This window comes from Eptesicus fuscus, chromosome 6 (genome assembly GCF_027574615.1).
Source record: "Eptesicus fuscus isolate TK198812 chromosome 6, DD_ASM_mEF_20220401, whole genome shotgun sequence".
Lineage (NCBI taxonomy): Eukaryota > Metazoa > Chordata > Mammalia > Chiroptera > Vespertilionidae > Eptesicus > Eptesicus fuscus.
The window spans coordinates 34,125,528-34,143,536 of NC_072478.1; the positions used below are offsets into that span (position 1 = coordinate 34,125,528).

The window sequence follows — 18,009 nt, forward strand, 5'->3', positions numbered from 1 at the left end:
GTCCCTCTTCCTTCCAGTTTGCCACTTTCTTCTGAAGTGCTAGGTTCCTGTTCTTCTTCCTGTTCTTCTCAAAAAATGAAGTGGCTCAGTGATTGACACACAGGAAGCAGACACAGGGAATGTGGCTATTAGAATGAAGTATCTGAATACAGACTCTTTGATCATATCATTGTCCCCAGAGCTTCCCCTTTGTTGCCGTGTTCTGGTGAAACGATAGCCCTCCTTTGCTTAAGAATGGCTGTCTTCTGCCCAGCTGGCATGGCTCGGTGGTTGAGCATCAACCTATGAACCAGGAGGCCACGATTTGATTCCTGGGCAGGGCACATGCCTGGGTTGTGGGATTGATCCCCAGTGTGGAGCATGCAGGAGGCAGCCAATCAATGATTCTCTCCATCATTGCTGTTTCTATCTCTCTTTACTCTCCTTCCTCTCAGAAATCAATAAAAACACTTTTTTAAAAAGAATGGCTGTCTTCTCCCAACATTCACAGTTCAGAACCTTAACAGACAACAGCTGTGGAAAATAAGTCTAATTTAAATTAGTGTGATGGCAAGGGCCCAGGTTTTGGATGCAAAAGAGTTGTCTTTGCCTCTGTGCCTCACTGCTTGGTTTTGTCAAAGAGCCTCAGTTCTTCCTTCTTCTCTGAGCTGGAAACAATACCTCTCATACTGACTTCACCAGGCCACTGAGAGGCCCACATGTGATAGCATATTTGAAAACACTTTGTGAATTGTAAAACAGTGACCAAACATAACAGCTTATCACTATCATCCTCTACTCTCACCAAAGTGCTGCTGTAAACATTGGCAATAATATGTAAGTCGCTCAGATAAGAGTGTGGGAGAGAAGAGGAGTATATTAAGTAAAATACAGGGTTTCTAGTAAAAAAAAAAATATATATATATACATTGAGTGGCTACTATGTATAGGCGCTAAGCTAAGATTCTGGGCATAATCCAATAAAAAAAATGGTCCTTGCTCTCAAGGAGATTACTATCTAGTGGAATGTTATAAACATATATAAAGTCTATTTCAATACAGTTTATTAAGAGGTAAAATCAGAGACAGTAACCAAGGTGGGCTCGGGTCTCATGGGTGGTGATGTAGCAGGGTGGTGAGAAGCACAGAATCTGTACCAAACTGCTTGAGTCTGAATCCTGATTACACCACTTATCACTGTCTGACCTTGTGGAAGTTATTAAGATCACTGTGCCTCAGTTTTCTCATAAGTAAAAGGACAATAATAACCAACTTCAAAAAATTGTGAAGGGACTACATGAGACAATACATGTAAAGCATTTATCACAATGTCTAGAACACCGAGTAAACACTCCAAAAGTATGAACTTTTGGAGGAGGAAATCAGGGAAGGCTTCCCAGAAGCAGTGGCATCTGATATGAGATCTGAAGGATGATAGGAATTAACAGGTCAAGGGACAAGGTATTGTGAGATGAGTATATACCAGGCAGAGAGAACACCCAGATTCATTAAACAGCGATTTCTCAAACTTTCATGTGCATAAAAATCATCTAGGAATCTTGTAAAGTGCAGATTCTGAATCAGTAACTCTGTAATGGAACATTTCTAACAATGTTTCTAGAGAAAGCTGATGATGCTGGTATCTGTAATACACTTCCACTCAGTAGCAAGGTTTTAACTGGGTGCAAAATTTTCAAGAAGAGACTGCAAGCTATTTAAGAATAAAAGGCATAAAAGTTGTACAGAATAGGGGTTGGGGCTGTTGTACTGGATGGAGAGTAGGAGAGATGAGATCTCTGATGCTGATAACTGCCTAAGGGGATAAATCACAAAGGGAGCTACAAGTGCAGAAAAGAAAAATAAATTTAGAACAGCAAAAAGGGCGTTAGCTAGCAAGTGGAAAAATGGGAAGAAGGGGAACCCCACTCAAAGAAAGGAGACCAACTAAGAGGCTTTTTCTGTTATAAAACAGTAGGTGAGAAATGATGGTGGCCTGAACTAGGTGGCCTTGAAAACTGAGAGAAGTGGGGGAATTCAAAAGCTATTAGAAAATACAACCAACAATTTATTTGGTGGGGGATTTGCTTGGGGGATAAAAGGGATGGAGAACACAAGAAAGACAGGGCATGAGGTTATCAGGTTCATTTCAGTTGCCCATAGTTCACACATAATAACAAAGCACATGGAGAAGAGCTACTCATTAATGGTACAGATAGGTAGGGTCTTCTCCATCAGAGATGCTCCTGCTACTTTTGGCAATTGTTGACCTATTTTCTTCAAACTACCTCCAAAATGCCTCAATTTCTACTCACTGCTCAAGGCATAGTAGAGAAACACAAAACCAGTAAGGAAAATCAGTACTTCAAAGTTTAGCACTCTCTTTTTGTTTTGTTTTGTTTTTGTAAAATGTATGGGGTGTGTTGGCCTTCCCAAATTAGCTATTACTTTGAGAGCAAGGGCCATGTAAAATCTATTGAATTCATTCCCACAATGCTGATGACCAACTAATGCATACTAGTTGACTATTTGATAGAATAACTTCTATCAATGTCACTTATTATCTCATAAGATGATAAAAAGAATAACATCTGTAAGGTGTTAAGTGTTTTGCATGCATTATAAATGCCATCATCTTCTTTGGTTCCTCTGAGACCCTTATATCTAGGCAATTTGTATAATAACTTGTTTGACTATAGTTATGTTGAATAATTCTTAATAGAATGGAAGCCTATTTCATTACTGTCAAACTTTACTGCCATCTACTGTTCATACAATAAGTTAACATATTGTGCGCTCCACCACCTCTATTTACTACTCAATGTTTGTTTTCTTCCGACTTCAAGGGCTTTCTGTGCTTTAAGTTTCAACCCAAAATAGATGTAATTGTCTAATAGTTTCTGATTTTTTTAATAACAATTCTGCATGATATTGACAGTGTTCTATCATGATCAAAAAGACTTTAAACCCTTATGGAATAGTAAACATTTTAAAATTTAATGACACAATGATCTTTTCATAGCCCTCCTCCACCCACCCACCAAGAAACTAAAAGAAAAAGTTAGTGAAATTAATGAATAATTTATCCTTACCTCTAGTAGACATCATTAAACTGGTTATACTTCATTTAGGGTATAAATCTTACTCATCCTTCAAGGTCCTCCTTTCAAATGATACCTTCTCCATAAAACTTTCCCTCACTCTTCATCTTGGAATAAATTCTTCCTTCCACAATTGGTAATTGTTATAATGAACCACATAGTGGAAGGACAACAAAAATTCCAATAAAATAACTTTATAAGTCATTTCCCTTTATTCCCCCTTCTCTATTGGTTACAGTTTATTCTTTTGCAGATAAAACTGGACTCTCAGCTGTAACAATCATATAAGAGGTTCTAAGAACTGCACCTTTTTGGAAGGGCAGGGACAGAAGCAGAAACACGTGTTGAATAATCGGATGAGATTTGAGGCAATTTGTCTTTGCTGTGAGACTTTAGCCAACTCGCTGTGTACTACATGGTGAGGATTTCAAAAGTTAATAAAATGACAGTAGACCAGGACTCAAATCCTTGCATATTCACCTCTAATTCCCTATTTTAGACTGAAAAACGCCAGTTTAAAGGGGAGGGAAGCACCCATGAAAGAAAAATTAAAGTAACTTTCTGGCATAATTTAGGTGACTGGAGTAGTTTGGTTGTATTGTATTTAATGGGGAGGCTGGGCAGTGGTGACCAAAGCCCCAATGCCTTGTATTTCATAGATCTAAATTGAAGTCCAGTTCGTGCTACAAATTAATTGTGTTTTAGCAAGTCACTTGAACTTCCTCACAAGATAGGATCACCTCCTCCTCTGTGTATTGTATGTATTTATACCTAGGGCCTCTCATAGGTCTTTGGATGCTTTTCTTTTCTTGTTCAAGGTCACAGCGCCTTAGCGCGGCGCTCTCTGGGAGACTGCAGCGTCCGGACCTTACACTAGGCGTCTTCTCTGGGGTCACAATCACCGATTCCATCCCACACTTGCAATCTCTTCACGGCGAATGGGTGGAAATCGCCACAATTAATGACAGCCCGGCGCTCTGAAAAGCCCTTGGATGGGCTTACTACTCAAGTTGAGGGAGGGAGGTCAGGGACCTCTTCTCGTCGTCCCATCTTCCCCGGCCTTTTCAGATACGGAATATCTGAAGGGTGTGAGGGGTACAGCGGTGGCCATGCGGGCAAAGAAGAGCCATCTCCTAGTAGGAACACAAATCTTTGACTTGCGCTATGTTTCCGGAGACATTCTCTACGGACCCAGGCGGTGACCGACTTCCGGATCTGACTTCCTGTCTTCCGAGTTTCGAGCTCCGTCGCTTCCGCCCAGAGTTGCTCTAGGTCCGGCTGGGAGCAGCTACTTCCGCCAGGAGTCCCTAGCGGCTGGCACTTGGAAACTGGCCCTCAACAGCTTCCGCCTTCTCCTCTCGGCCCGCTCACCCAGGCCAGGTCCCCAGGTTGGGCGGCGGCTGCTGGGCCTGTCACGGGGACGTTCTCTCTGGCCTAGTCCTTGGTCCGCGGAGGACCGGGAGGTGCGGCAGAAACACCCCGGCAGCCAGCGACAGCGGCCGCAGGCCTCGCCGAGCCCACCCTGGCCTGGGGCGGGGCCCGGCCTTCCCGCCCCGGACCCCGCCCCTCCGGCCAGCCCTGCACCGGGTCATTCTCATCAGCCCTGCGGTGTTACCGCCTTCCACCTCCGGGACGTGGCAGTCCCCTGGCTCCGGCCGCTGGGGACCATGGAGTTTGCGGAGCTGATTAAGACCCCACGGGTGGACAATGTGGTGCTCCACCGACCATTCTATCCAGCCGTTGAGGGGACCTTGTGCCTAACTGGCCACCACCTGATCCTGTCCTCCCGGCAGGACAACACGGAGGAGTTGTGGCTCCTCCATTCAAACATCGATGCCATCGACAAGCGGTGAGTGCTCATCCCCCCGCCCCCCCCCCCCCCCCCATTCCGCTGGGAACCTGGGGTCCGTAGGTGTACCCCTGAGGATTGCGTGCCAACCAGCCAGCACAATAAGCCCTGTCTGGCCTAGATTGAGGATTTGAGTTTTAGAAAGCAGAAAACCATCCACATGAGATCCCTGGTTTCTCTCAAATCTGGATGGAATCCCCAGGGTTATCACATGGTTGTTATCCTGATATTATTTTTGGTAGATAACACTATTTCCGTGACTTTTCTTTTTAAATTTCTTCTCCTTGCACCATCATATTCTTTGAATAATAATTGTGCATCACAGTTCATGAAGTTGTGATTCAATGTGACTTAGGGAAAGTCATTATTTGCCACTTTTGAGGAAAACTCAACCCAGTATGTAGTGTCTAAATTCCACAAAACCTTACCCCACCCCCAAAAATGTTCAGTTGATTATGTACATTTCTCCTTATTTCTTACCTTTTGTGTCATCCATTTAATGTTTCCCACAATGGGAGATTATAATGTCTTTTATTTCTCTTTACTCAGTTCTGCTTTTGGAAAGACCAGAGTTGGCATTTAAGCAAAGGTATTAATTAACCTCTGTTTTTGTACTTTTGTCTTTCCAAAGTGGTGTCTCAGAGTCAAAAAGGTTACACTTCCATCTGCAATCAAATTTTCCATTTCCCCAATGGCTGTGTACTTACTCTAGTCAGGAGAAGATATATTGATTATCCAACTTAATACTAACACTGTATTATACTGACACTGAAGAAAATAGAGGGAGTGCCTTGCTCCTCCCAAGTTTCTTAAACATTTATTGAATGTCATATTGCAGATATTTTGTGAGGTATTAAGGACACTAACGTGAATAAAATATAGTTCTTTCAGGAGTTTATAGGCTATCATCCAATTGTTACCCATCTATCAGTATTCATTTTAACTGCCATCTCTTTCATAGATTGTTCTGTTAGTCCCACAACTAACTTTGAAATCCTATAGCTCTTTAATGATAGCTCTCTCATAAATTTTTGTTAAAATTTGTATTTGGATAGTTACATATATTAGTCCCTTAAAGCCAGGACTCACATTTTTCTTTCTGACTTACCTCTTTTAATGGTTGCTTTTCACTCTTTCATTTCATATTTACCTAGCATTTACTACATGCTGGGTCTGGTAGGGCTTAAGGTAGTATATAAGACATGGGCCTTTTAATCTGTTAGGCGATAAATGACAAGCTGTACACACATTTGTCTTTTTTCCTGGGGAGCAGCATGATGTAATAGAAAGAGCATGAGCTAGGTGGTCAGGTCAGAGGTTGTTTGTTGCTTTCAAGAAATATTCACTTCGATGTGTCTTCTATGTACTGAGCACTGTGAGGGCCTGCAGATGCAGTGGTGACTAAGACAGGTGAGGAGCTTATGTACTGTGGAAGAGATGGACATTCAGATAAATCAACAAATCAATATGTATAAAAACCTAAGCTACCGTTACAACCAGTTGACCAAATGACCAGTTGACAGGTCGTTATGATGCAGACGCTCAATGCAGGAGCTGCCCCCTGGTGGTCAGTGCGCTCCCACAGCCAACCTCCTGAGGCTGGCCAGCCTACCTCCCATGGTCCCTCCCCCTGGCTGGCCAGCCCCAATGAACCCCGATCGCCGGCCAGGCTGAGGGACCCCACCATGCATGAATTTGTGCACTGGGCTTCTAGTAAATATATAACAATGTCAGGCAATAAGTGCCAGGAAGGAAGATGGAGGGTAAAGAATGCCAGGAAGACAAATGGCATTTGAATGAATGGAGGAAGCTAGCAATGTGAATATTAGAGGAAAGAGCATTTCAAGCCAGGGAACAGTGGATACAAAGACCTGAGACAGGAACATGCTGGCATGAACTAGGAAAAACAAAGAGGCCAGTGTGACTGGAGGGTAGTGAGCAAGATGTAGAGGCTACTGGGACAGCAGAAACTATGGTTAGAGGGATAAGCAGGGCCTTACATACCATTGTGATGATTTTCATGGGAAGCCCTTGAAGAGTTGAAAGCAAGGAAGTAGCAGTTGATAGACTTTTTAGAAGATGATTCTGGCCTCCGGTGGAAAATGGACTCTAGAGAAGCAGGAGTGGAAGCAGCAGACCCAGTTAGGAGAATGTTGAGTAGTTCAGGTAAAAGGTGATGGTGACTGCCTTGCTGACATGGCTCAGTGGTTGAGCATCAACCTATGAATCAGGAGATCACGGTTCGATTCCCTCTCAGGGCATATGCCTGGGTTTCGGGCTCAATCCCCAGTGTGGGCTGTGCAGAAGGCAGCCGATCAATGATTCTCATCATTGATGTTTCTCTCCCTCTCTCTTCCTCTCTGAAATCAAGAAAAAAATTATGTAAAAATATATATTTTTTAAAGTTGATGGTGACTTAGAGTGGAAGTAGTGGAGAAGCAGACAGATTTGGGATGTATTTCCTAGGCTGAGCTGCCATGCCATGCTGATAATTGTAAATGGGGTGTGAGAGGGAGAGTAGTATTAAGGATGACTCTTTCAGTTTGTCTCTTGTTAGATAGGTGCCCTTGGACAAGCTACTTAACCTCTGTGAATCTCAGTTCTATCACATAAGAGAAAGACAACCCCTCTCATATCTAGTAGAAACTTATATTGAATAATGCTTTAAAGCTTATAAAATACTTTCCTGTACACTGCATACATGATTTTATTTGATCCTTTCAGAAGACAAGGCTGTACACAAGTTTTTCAATTGTACCTTTTTTCTTTTTTATGGACCTTAGATATAGACACTTGAGTTACTCCTACTCAGTTGATGACTCATCATTTCCATGATTGATTCATTATAAGGTTTTCTCAGTGTTTTGTTTTATTCTTCTTTAGTGCTAATTTTCACTAGAATTTCCCATGTCATCCTCAGTCCCTTTAGGTAACTATGTTAAGTGTTGTTGTTTGTCCTTGGATATATATATATCTCTATAAAGTATATAGCACTCTTGTGTGTGGGTGTGTGCACACATGCATGTGTGAGTTTAATTTACTGAAGTAAGATCATGTTGTAGATCTTCTATTTCTCAACATTTTAACTCAGTACTCTTTTTCAAGATCTCTTTATATTGCTGCGTATATCCATTTCACTGCTTCTGACTGAAGTATAGAATTCCAAAGAGTCTACAACATTTATCTAGCCCGTTAGGTAACCTCCAGTTCCCTGTTATCACAAACAACTCTGATAAACATACTCAGGTCCCATTATAGTCATGTGTCTGAGATTGTGCCTAGGATGGGAGGGAGCCAGAAAGTAGATGCATAATTCATTTCACAAAGTAATGCTAGACAGCTCTCCAAAATAACTATTCTACTTTGTTCTCTTACATTCTTAACCAATATTAGGTATTATTGTCTCCTAATTTTTGCCAGTCTAATGATTGTGAAGTATATCTCTTTGTTTTAATTTGTATTTCTCTAATTGCTGGTGAGTTTAAGTATTTCTTTATACATTTGTTAGCAATTCATTTAAAAAATGTTTTCCTTTATGTAAAGAGCTGGGTTTGTTGCCTTATGTTGATTTGTGCCAGTTCCTTGTATACTCTCTAGATATTAATTCTTCACTTTTTGATTTTGCAAATGTCTTCTAGTCTCTCACCTATTTGTTAACTTTCCTGTGGTGTCCTTTGTTGAACAGAAGTCCTTAATTTTAATGAAAATTTTGTCAATTCTTACTTTATGGTTTGTGTTTTTTAAGTCTTACTTAAGAACTACTTCCTTATCCCGTGTATATATAATATATACAGCTCTCACTGTGTCCCATAAGTTTTGTAATGTTGTGTTTTCATTTTCATTTGTCTCTAAGTATTTTCTAATTTCCCTTGTGACTTCTTCTTTGATCCATTGGTTGCTTAAAAGTGTGTTGTTTAATTTTCACAATATGGTGAATTTCTCAGCCTTCCATTTGTTATTGATTTCTAACTGTATCCTATTGTGGTCACAAAAGACACCAGGCAAACATTGTTTTATTATGCTTCACAGTTGGATTACAATTTACTGTACTGGTATTGCAGTACTTGCTTTATTATGGTTGTTTGGAACTGAACCCTCAGTATCTCCGAGATGTGCTTGTACCTTGTATGATGTCTGTCTTTTTTAACCTATTAAGACTTGATTAGAAGCCTAACATGTACTACATATCCTGAAAAATGTTCCATGTACACTTGAGAATAATATGTGTACTATTGTTGTTGGGTAGTAGTGTTGTTTAAATCCTCTATTTCCTTACTTATCTTCTGTGTGGTTGTTCTATACATTATTGTGAGTAGGATATTAGAGTTTCCAACTATTATTGTAGAACTCTCTTCTCCCTTCAACTCTGTCAGTTTTTGCTTTATATATTTTGATTGTCGTTAGGTGTATAATTGTTATATCTTCTTGCTGTGTTGAGCCTTTTATTAATATACTAGAGGCCCGATGCATGAAATTCGTGCAAGGGGCTCGGCCTTCACAGTCGCAGCAGCTTGCCTCGGCCCTTGCAGCCCCAGCTTCGTCCAGAAGGTCATCCGGAAGGACGTCTGGAAGGTCATTCGGCTGTCTGGTCTAATTAGCATATTACGCTTTTATTATTATAGATAATGTCCTTTGTTGTCTCTTTGAACCATTTTTTTAAAATATTTTTTTATTAATTTCAGGGAGGAAGGGAGAGGGAGAGAGAGAGATAGAAACATCAATGATGAGAGAGAATCATTGATCAGCTGCCTCCTGCACACCCCCTACTGGGGACTGAGCTGCAACCCTGGCATGTGCCCTGACCGGGAATTGAACCGTGACCTCCTGGTTCATAGGTGGATGCTCAACCACTGAACCACAGTGGCCGGGCTGAACCATTTTTCATTTAAAGTTTATTTTGTCTGATATTAGTATAGGTTGCTGTCTTTTGGTTACTATTTACATGTAATATCTTTTTCTATCCTTTCACTTTCAACCTGTTTGTCTTTGTATCTCAACTGAGTCTCTTGTAAGACAGCATATAGCTGGATCATGTGTGTTTAACCATTCTACAATCTCTGTATTTTAATTGTAGAGTTTAACCCATTTACATTTAAAGTACCTATAGCAAGTCCTTGAATAACATAATTGTGTTCAGTGTTGTTTTGTTATAACATTGATGAGATGCCATAGGAACTTAACTCTTGTTTATATCAATTAAGCTATGGTAAAATTGGTTTTGTTACACATTGTTTCACTTAAAGTCACAGAACCTATTGATGACATTGAGAACTTATTGTATTGATAAGGAGAGACTTTTGTTAATATGTTATTTGTTTTCTATATGCTTTATAGCTTTTTTGCCCCTCATTGCCTGAATTACTGTCTTGTATATAGTTGATTTTTTGTGGTGAAATGTTTAAATTCCTTTCTCATTTACCTTTGAGTATATTCTGTAGCTGTTGTCTTTGTGACTACACTGGGGATTACATTTAACATCCTAATGTTATAACATTCTAATATGAAATTATACCAGCTTAACTTCTGTAACATGCAAAACTCTACCCCTTTACAGCTCTGTCCTCACCCCCTTTTCATTGCTAATGTTACAGAATTACATCTTTATGTGTTGTGTGCCCCAAAACATAAACTAATAATTCATGTAATGCATTAGTCTCTTAAATTATGTAGAAAAGAAAAGTGCAGTTACAAACCACTGTTACAGTAATACTAGCTTTTAAAAAAAATGTATTTTTATTGACTTAAGAGAGAGGAAGGGAGAGTGAGAGAGAGATAGAAACATCAACGATGAGAGAGAATCACTGATTGGCTGCCTTCTGCATGCCCCCTACTGGGGATCAAGCCTGCAACCCAGGTATATCCTGACTGGGAATTGAACCTTGAACTCCTGGTTCCTGGGTTGATGCTCGATCACTGAGCCACACTGGCCAGGCCCCAAATAATCATTGTTAAATGATTTGGCCTAGTATAAATTACTTTATGTTTGAAATTTTTTTCAATATAGATTTTAAATAACTTGTGGCTCACATGTTTATGATGCAGGCTTGACTTTTCCTTAGATTAATTAGAGAGAAGGAAGTTGAATAGTTGAATATAGATGATGATTATAACTACATTCTCTTTTCACAGAAATAATCATATGCTTAAAGGTTAGAAACCTGTATGTTCTTAACCATAATTTATAATTTTTTACAGATTTGTGGGGCCACTGGGTACCATAATCATAAAGTGTAAAGATTTTCGAATAATTCAGTTGGATATTCCTGGAATGGAGGAATGTTTGAATATAGCCAGTTCCATTGAGGTAAGTATTTTGGAAGCAAAATGTGTTGAAACTAAATAGTTATCAAAAAAGCCTTCTGCCCTGACCGGTGTGGCTCAGTGGATAGAGCGTCGGCCTGCGGACTGAAGGGTCCCGGGTTCGATTCCCGGTCAAGGGCATGTACCTTGGTTGCGGGCACATCCCCAGTAGGGGGCGTGCAAGAGGCAGCTGATGGATGTTTCTCTCTCATCCATGTTTCTAACTCTCTATCCCTCTCTCTATCCCTCTCTCTTCCTCTCTGCAAAAAATCAATAAAATAAAATAAAAAAAAAATAAAAAAAAATAAAAATAAAAAAAGCCTTCTATTCTGACTCATTGTAGCTCTTATGTTTCTTCATTAAATATTTGGTCTTGTTCTATAACTCAAATATTGAAGACTGATAGGAAAAGCGTCACCCTGATTCATTGTTATAGGAATGTAATAGGATTTTAGGGTTACTTTTTCTTCCAGGTTCATCCATATTTAGCATATGACAATTTCCTTACCTTTTAAGGCTGAATAATATTCCATTGTATGTATATGTATATGTATATGTATATGTATATGTATATGTATATGGTGAGACTTTAAAAAAAGTTATTTCTTTTATAAAGGAAGTAATTATCACTAGTGATCATTATCTCTTGTTTGTTTTTAGTAAATCTGAATTTCCATATATCAGATTTGCTTAAGATAGGATGTGTTTGTTTTCTGTTTGTTTAAATAATATTGAATATCTATTCAGATTATAAATAATAGAAATTTTACTGGATAATTTGATATTTAAATTGAAGAGCTCACACTATACCCTTCCTCATTCTAACCAACTATATTGGTATACACTTAAATTTTAAATTGCCTTATTTTAAATCACTGCTACTAAGTTGTAGCAATTAACTTTATGTTTATAATATTTTCTTGATAACAATAGAGACATGCTGATTTTTGTTCTGTCTTTAAGTGACTAATCTGAGCTTTGTGTCCGAAACAAATGTTATTGCTTTAACATGTTAAGCGCCAAGTCAGTCAACGGTGACTGACACTATACTTTCCATTTGGACCTCATCAGTCCCCGGCCACCAGCATATCGGTGAAATCGGTTATTGTGGGCTAAACGGAAGGGAAGACAAAACTGGCTTGGTGCTTAACGTGTTAACTATTACAAGGGGGAAGAAAGGCTTTAAAATCTGTAACTAGGATTTCGTTTTTTTAAACGTGAAGAGAAGAATAAAGGAACAACTGTTGTGGTACTGCAAAACTTGGTATGCAACATTTTTCTGAGTTTGCTAAATTTTACTTAAGGAAATGAGAAGATGAGCCAAACTGTCTTACATATCTGTCATTTGGAAGTAACACAGTAATGTTGATTTGGCTGGATTCACTAACATGAGTAAGAAATGCCAATGACTTCTAGGCTGTTAAATTGAAATACAGTCCTGTTAGTTGGGCAGGAGAATGCTGCTGACCCACTGCAGTTAAGCATGTGGTTTTTGGGTGTGGTTTTGTTTTGTTTTGTTTTGTTTGTTGTTGTTTTTTCAGTTGTAGGGTTGGGTTTTCATTGACCTGTCTACAATTTTCTTATCTCTTTTCTAACTTGTAAGATAACTGATTGGTGGTTGTTACTGAAGTTGCCCATGGTGAAGCATAGTGAAGAAATAGGGCAAGGCTTATTATTCCTCTTTCTGATTGCATTTATTTAGCTAAGTAATGCTAACCAGTTTTTTAGTTAGCTGTAGATGTTACCGAATGCTCTATAGAAAATGACTGATTATATGGAAGTCATTATGACTGAAAAGAAGCCATAAATTATGAGCCATTCTCATAATTTGATATCAGAATGTGAATCCTCTTCTTTTTTTTTTTTTTTTTAACAGTTTAGTAAATACACATAGTGAACTTGGCCTTTAGCCTTTTACTGTCTTCCAATTCCCTCCCCCAAATACATTTTGACATAATTTGGGAGTAATAAGTGAAATTCTTATATAGCATAGTTGAGCTATTCTTTGTAATCAAGAGTCCATATACTCAAATATATTCTGTTGCCACAAATAGAATCCTATTGGAAGGATAACTGGCAAATGCTCAGTTTTCTAAATTATAGCAGGAAGTCTGATGAAGCTGTTTTCTGTTTACTTTCAACTGCCTTTGGGGGTTGAAATGTTTTTAGTTCTTTCACCATTAATATGTTTAAAGGAAAAGCCCTATCTCTAGTGACATAAAATATAATCACAAGTGCTTATTGCCTGCCAGAGTGGTGCTGACTTACTTGCATTTAAAATAATGGTTGTACCAGCCAGAATGGAAAACAATATGGAGGCTCCTCAAAGAATTAAAAATAGAACTATCTTCTGATCCAGCAGTTCCACTCCTGGGTATGTACCAAACAAAATCATTATCTTGGAGAGATACCTGTACTCCCGTGTTCATAGCAGCATCATTCATAATAGCCAAGGTCTGGAAACAACCTAAGTGTTGATGGATGAATGGATAAAGAAAAGAGAGAGAGAGAGAGAGAGAGAGAGAGAGAGAGAGAGAGAGAGAGAGAGAGAATAATGAGAGAGAAATTATTCAGCTTAAAAAAAGAAAGTAATCCTGCCATTTGCGACAGCATGGATGAAACTGGAGGGTATTATGCTGAGTGAAATAAGCCAGACAGAGAAAGACAAGTACTGGATTGTATCCCTTATATATGGGATCTTAAAAAGTAAAGCCAAAATCATAGAAATAGAGAATAGAAAGTGGTTTCAGCTATAAGATGAATAAAGCTTGTGGATCTAATGTATAACATGGTGACTATTTTTCAAAACACTATATTGTTTGAATGAAATTTGCTAAAAGAGTCAAACTTAAATGTTCTCAAAAACAACAGCAAAAGATGATGTGAGGTGATAGTGTGTCAACTCAATGGGAGGAGGAATCCCTTCACAATGTGTATGTATCATATAGTACACTTTAAATATTTTACAGTTTTATTTATCAATTGTATTTCAGTAAAGCTGAAATTTTTTCTAAATGTTGCAAAGAATATCTTAAAAATAAATAAATGAATAAATAAAATAATGTTTGAACTGACTAATAATAGCCCTGGCCTACATCAGATATGGATACTGGCTTTTCTGCTTCTGTTTGGTGTGACTGGCAGCCAAAGACATGTAGAAGTAGATAATAGATTAGTGAGCCATGCTTCTCCATATTTTCTGTTTTATGAGCTTTCGAGGAAGTCTTCATGATTTATGGACAGAAAAAAGAATAACTTTGGATGGGGATGTTTTTGTTAAACCGCTGAATGACTATTTTTTTAATAAGTCGTGTACCCATCCTTTTGTGTCTGGTCTTTCTATGACCTAGAAGGAGGTAGCTTCATTCTGAGAGTTTTGGGGTATTAGCATGATGTTGGGCCCTCTGTCCTCCAGGTGTATGTGTCTCCATAATTACTGCAGTTTGAATTATGTTTATTGATTTTGGTGCTTTTTTGTTCAGCCATAGAAATGCTTTCCATAATTACCCTCTCGAAGGATGAAACTGCCACTCAGTGGAGGATATTCTGTCGGTTCATTGCTCCTATCTAGTCAGGTTTTCTGGTGTTGCCACCCAGAATTCAAGTGCTGCAGATGATTATAGGCTCATTGCAGGACCTCAGAGTTATTGTCCTGGCTTGAAAATGGGTCAGTGTAGCATAAAGATATGCTGATACCTGACCAAATGGCATATCACTCTAGGTAGGGAGTGAACATTGATGAAGCATATGTGGAGTATATAATATGTGGACCATGTAATAGCTAAAATTATTTTAGAGTTTATTTTGTGCCAGGAACTGCTCTAGGCCCACACATTCTCTCTCTCTGAATGCCTGTAACAGCCTTATGAGGTAGGTACTGTTATTTCCCCAATTTTACAGCTGAGGAAAGTGAGGCATGGAGCAGTTACATAACTTAATTACTGTTGCACTGGAGTTTGGAATTTGAATCCAGCATTCTGACTCCAGTCTGACTCTTTGACTGCTAAGCTCTATCACCCTATTTTACAGTTACTAACCAATGCTGATTTTATTTTATTTTATTTTTTTAAGATATTTTTATTTCAGAGAGGAAGGGAGAGGGAGAGAGATAGAAACATCAATGATGAGAGAGAATCATTGATCGGCTGCTTCCTCCACATCCCCCACTGGGGATGGAGCCCACGACCTGACTGGAAATCGAACCATGACCTCCTGGTTCATAGATCCACGCTCAACCACTGAGCCATGCCAGCTGAGCACAGATGCTGATTTTAAATTATTTTAAAATGTTTATACAGTTGATAACTAGATTTTGAGCCAAGCTTTACTGACTACCAAAACCTGTTTGTTCTCTGATCCCCCAAAAATATTTAAACTGTTTTATTAGGCTTTATTAAATGATGTCAAAGAGTTATTTCATTTTTCTCCTAGAACAGGTATGCACATTTTAAAATTCTGTTCATTCAGCAAATGCTAATTGAGTGTATGTTATGTGCCAGATATCTTGTTAGATTCCAGAAGCACAGAAATTAGCTTCAATAAGCTATAATTGTATCTAGTGACAAATATAGTGTTAGATAAATATGCCCATCATTAGTAGATCATATTTGTTTAATACCAATTTGGCAGTCAGAAAGTGTTTCAAATTGTGGTATGTTCCTTTTTCCTTTCTTTATTTCTTTTTTACCCCCTAGGCATTATCTACCCTGGACTCCATCACTCTGATGTACCCTTTCTTTTACCGGCCCATGTTTGAAGTGATAGAAGATGGCTGGCATTCTTTCCTTCCTGAGCAAGAGTTTGAGCTCTACTCTTCAGCTGTGAGTAACTTTTGAGAGAACTATGGGTAATAGTTGAGAAATAACCCAACACCTTACTTTGCTTCCTTTTGATGAGTGATAAGGTACATTTGACTTACTCATGCCTTTTCTCATAACACTGAACTCAGCATCCTACCTTGTCCTAGTTTCTCCTTTTTAATTTCTTTAAAAATATGTTTTTATTGATTTTTTTTTTTTTTTAGAGAGAGGAAGGGAGAGAGAAAGAGAAACATCTGTGAGAGAGAAGCATCAATCGGCTGACTCCTGCATGCCCCCTACTGGGGATCGAGCCTACAATCTGGGCATGTGTCCTGACCAGGAATAGAACTTTTTGGTGCATGGGACAACACTCAACCAACTGAGCAACACCAGCCAGGGCTTTCTCCTTTTTTATTTTTTAAATATATTTATATTGATTTCAGATAGGAAGGGAGAAGAAGAGAGAGATAGAAACATCAATGATATGAGAGAATCATCGATTGGCTGCCTCCTGCATGCCCCACACTGGGGATCGAGCCCACAGCCCAAGCATGTGCCCTTGACCAGAATTGAAGCTGGGACCCTTCAGTCCACAGGCTGATGCTCTATCCATTGAGCCAAACCAGCAAGGGCTCTTCTTTTTTAAATAATAGAAAGGAACAAGGGATTTGAAGTAAGTAGTAACTCTAGTCTCACCTGTTCTGGTTCAGCATTATAAGAAGTATTACAGTCTTTCTGTTGCTATACTTTAAGAGTACCATTGACTTGTTAATGGTACCCAGAAAAGGATGAATGAGATAATGTGTTGGCCCTGATAGTCATGGATATACTTAATATATTTAACATGGAGAATAAAAGACAAAGGGAGAAACAACTGTCTATCACACATTTGATGAGATGTCATGTAAGATAGGGAACTTGTACTAAAATCATGGTAAAAACCAATAGAGGAAGTTATAGAGCAACAAATGTTGCTAAATATGAGGAAGAACTTTCTAGGAACTGGGGATACATAGCATTGCAGAAAGCTGACTAAAGAATGGAGCTCGTTTTCTCTGGAAGTATCTAAGTATTGATAGATATCCTTCTATTCAATTTCTCAGATGGCTTCTTCATTGTATGAAAGTTGATCTCTAAGGTCCTTTAAATTTTTTCAGATTATTTTGTGACACTGAGATACCAGCTCTGAAATATTATGTATTTTTCAGACCAGTGACTGGAGGTTAAGCTATGTTAATAAGGAATTTGCGGTCTGCCCCTCTTACCCACCAATTGTCATAGTGCCGAAATCCATTGATGATGAAGCTCTTCGGAAGGTGGCTACATTTCGACATGGAGGACGCTTCCCAGTACTCAGCTATTATCATAAAAAAAATGAAATGGTAAGTGTACAGTACTGCTGCTTAGTCTACTGAAAGACTTGGTTTGAGGATTTTTTTTCTTAGAAATGGTTCCCTTCTCCGTGTACCTGTCTACTGAAGTGGTTAGTCACTCCTGCTAGGACTTCCTTCATTTAAAATTCAAGGAATCGGGAGTAGAGTGTTTTCTGTGATCAGTATATGACTTTGAATTCTTTCTGTGATGCTGCTCAACCTTAGAAAAGCCCAGTTAGGTTTTTTTGTGTCTTTTGTTTTTTTTATTGATTAAGGTATTACATATGTGTCCTTATCCCCCCATTGCCCCCTCCACTCCCCCCAATCATGCCCTCCCCCTCACCTCCTGTTGTCTGCATCCATTGGTTATGCTTATATGCATGCATACAAGTCCTTTGGTTGATCTTTCCCCCTTATCCCTACCTTCCCTCTGAGGTTTGACCATCTGATCGATGCTTCTCTGTCTCTGGGTCTGTTTTTGTTCATCAGTTTATGTTGTTCATTATAATCCACAAATGAGTGAGCTCATGTGATATTTATCTTTCTCTGACTGACTTACTTCGCTTAGTATAATGCTCTCCAGCTCCATCCATGATGTTGCAAATGGTAGG

General features: G+C 39.0%; 1 protein-coding gene across 2 annotated transcripts in view; it reads left to right on the forward strand.

Moving 5' to 3' along the window:
- The first annotated feature begins 4,400 nt into the window (after positions 1 to 4,400).
- MTMR9 (myotubularin related protein 9) overlaps positions 4,401 to 18,009 on the forward strand; it is a 32,945-nt gene continuing 19,336 nt past the window's right edge. For both annotated transcript variants that reach the window (XM_008150762.3, XM_054717624.1), the window contains exons 1-4: positions 4,401 to 4,926; positions 11,122 to 11,230; positions 15,921 to 16,046; positions 17,234 to 17,407. In XM_008150762.3, the coding sequence (XP_008148984.1) occupies positions 4,745 to 4,926; positions 11,122 to 11,230; positions 15,921 to 16,046; positions 17,234 to 17,407 (591 nt within the window). In that variant the 5' untranslated portion in view covers positions 4,401 to 4,744. The remainder of the gene's footprint in view (positions 4,927 to 11,121; positions 11,231 to 15,920; positions 16,047 to 17,233; positions 17,408 to 18,009) is intronic.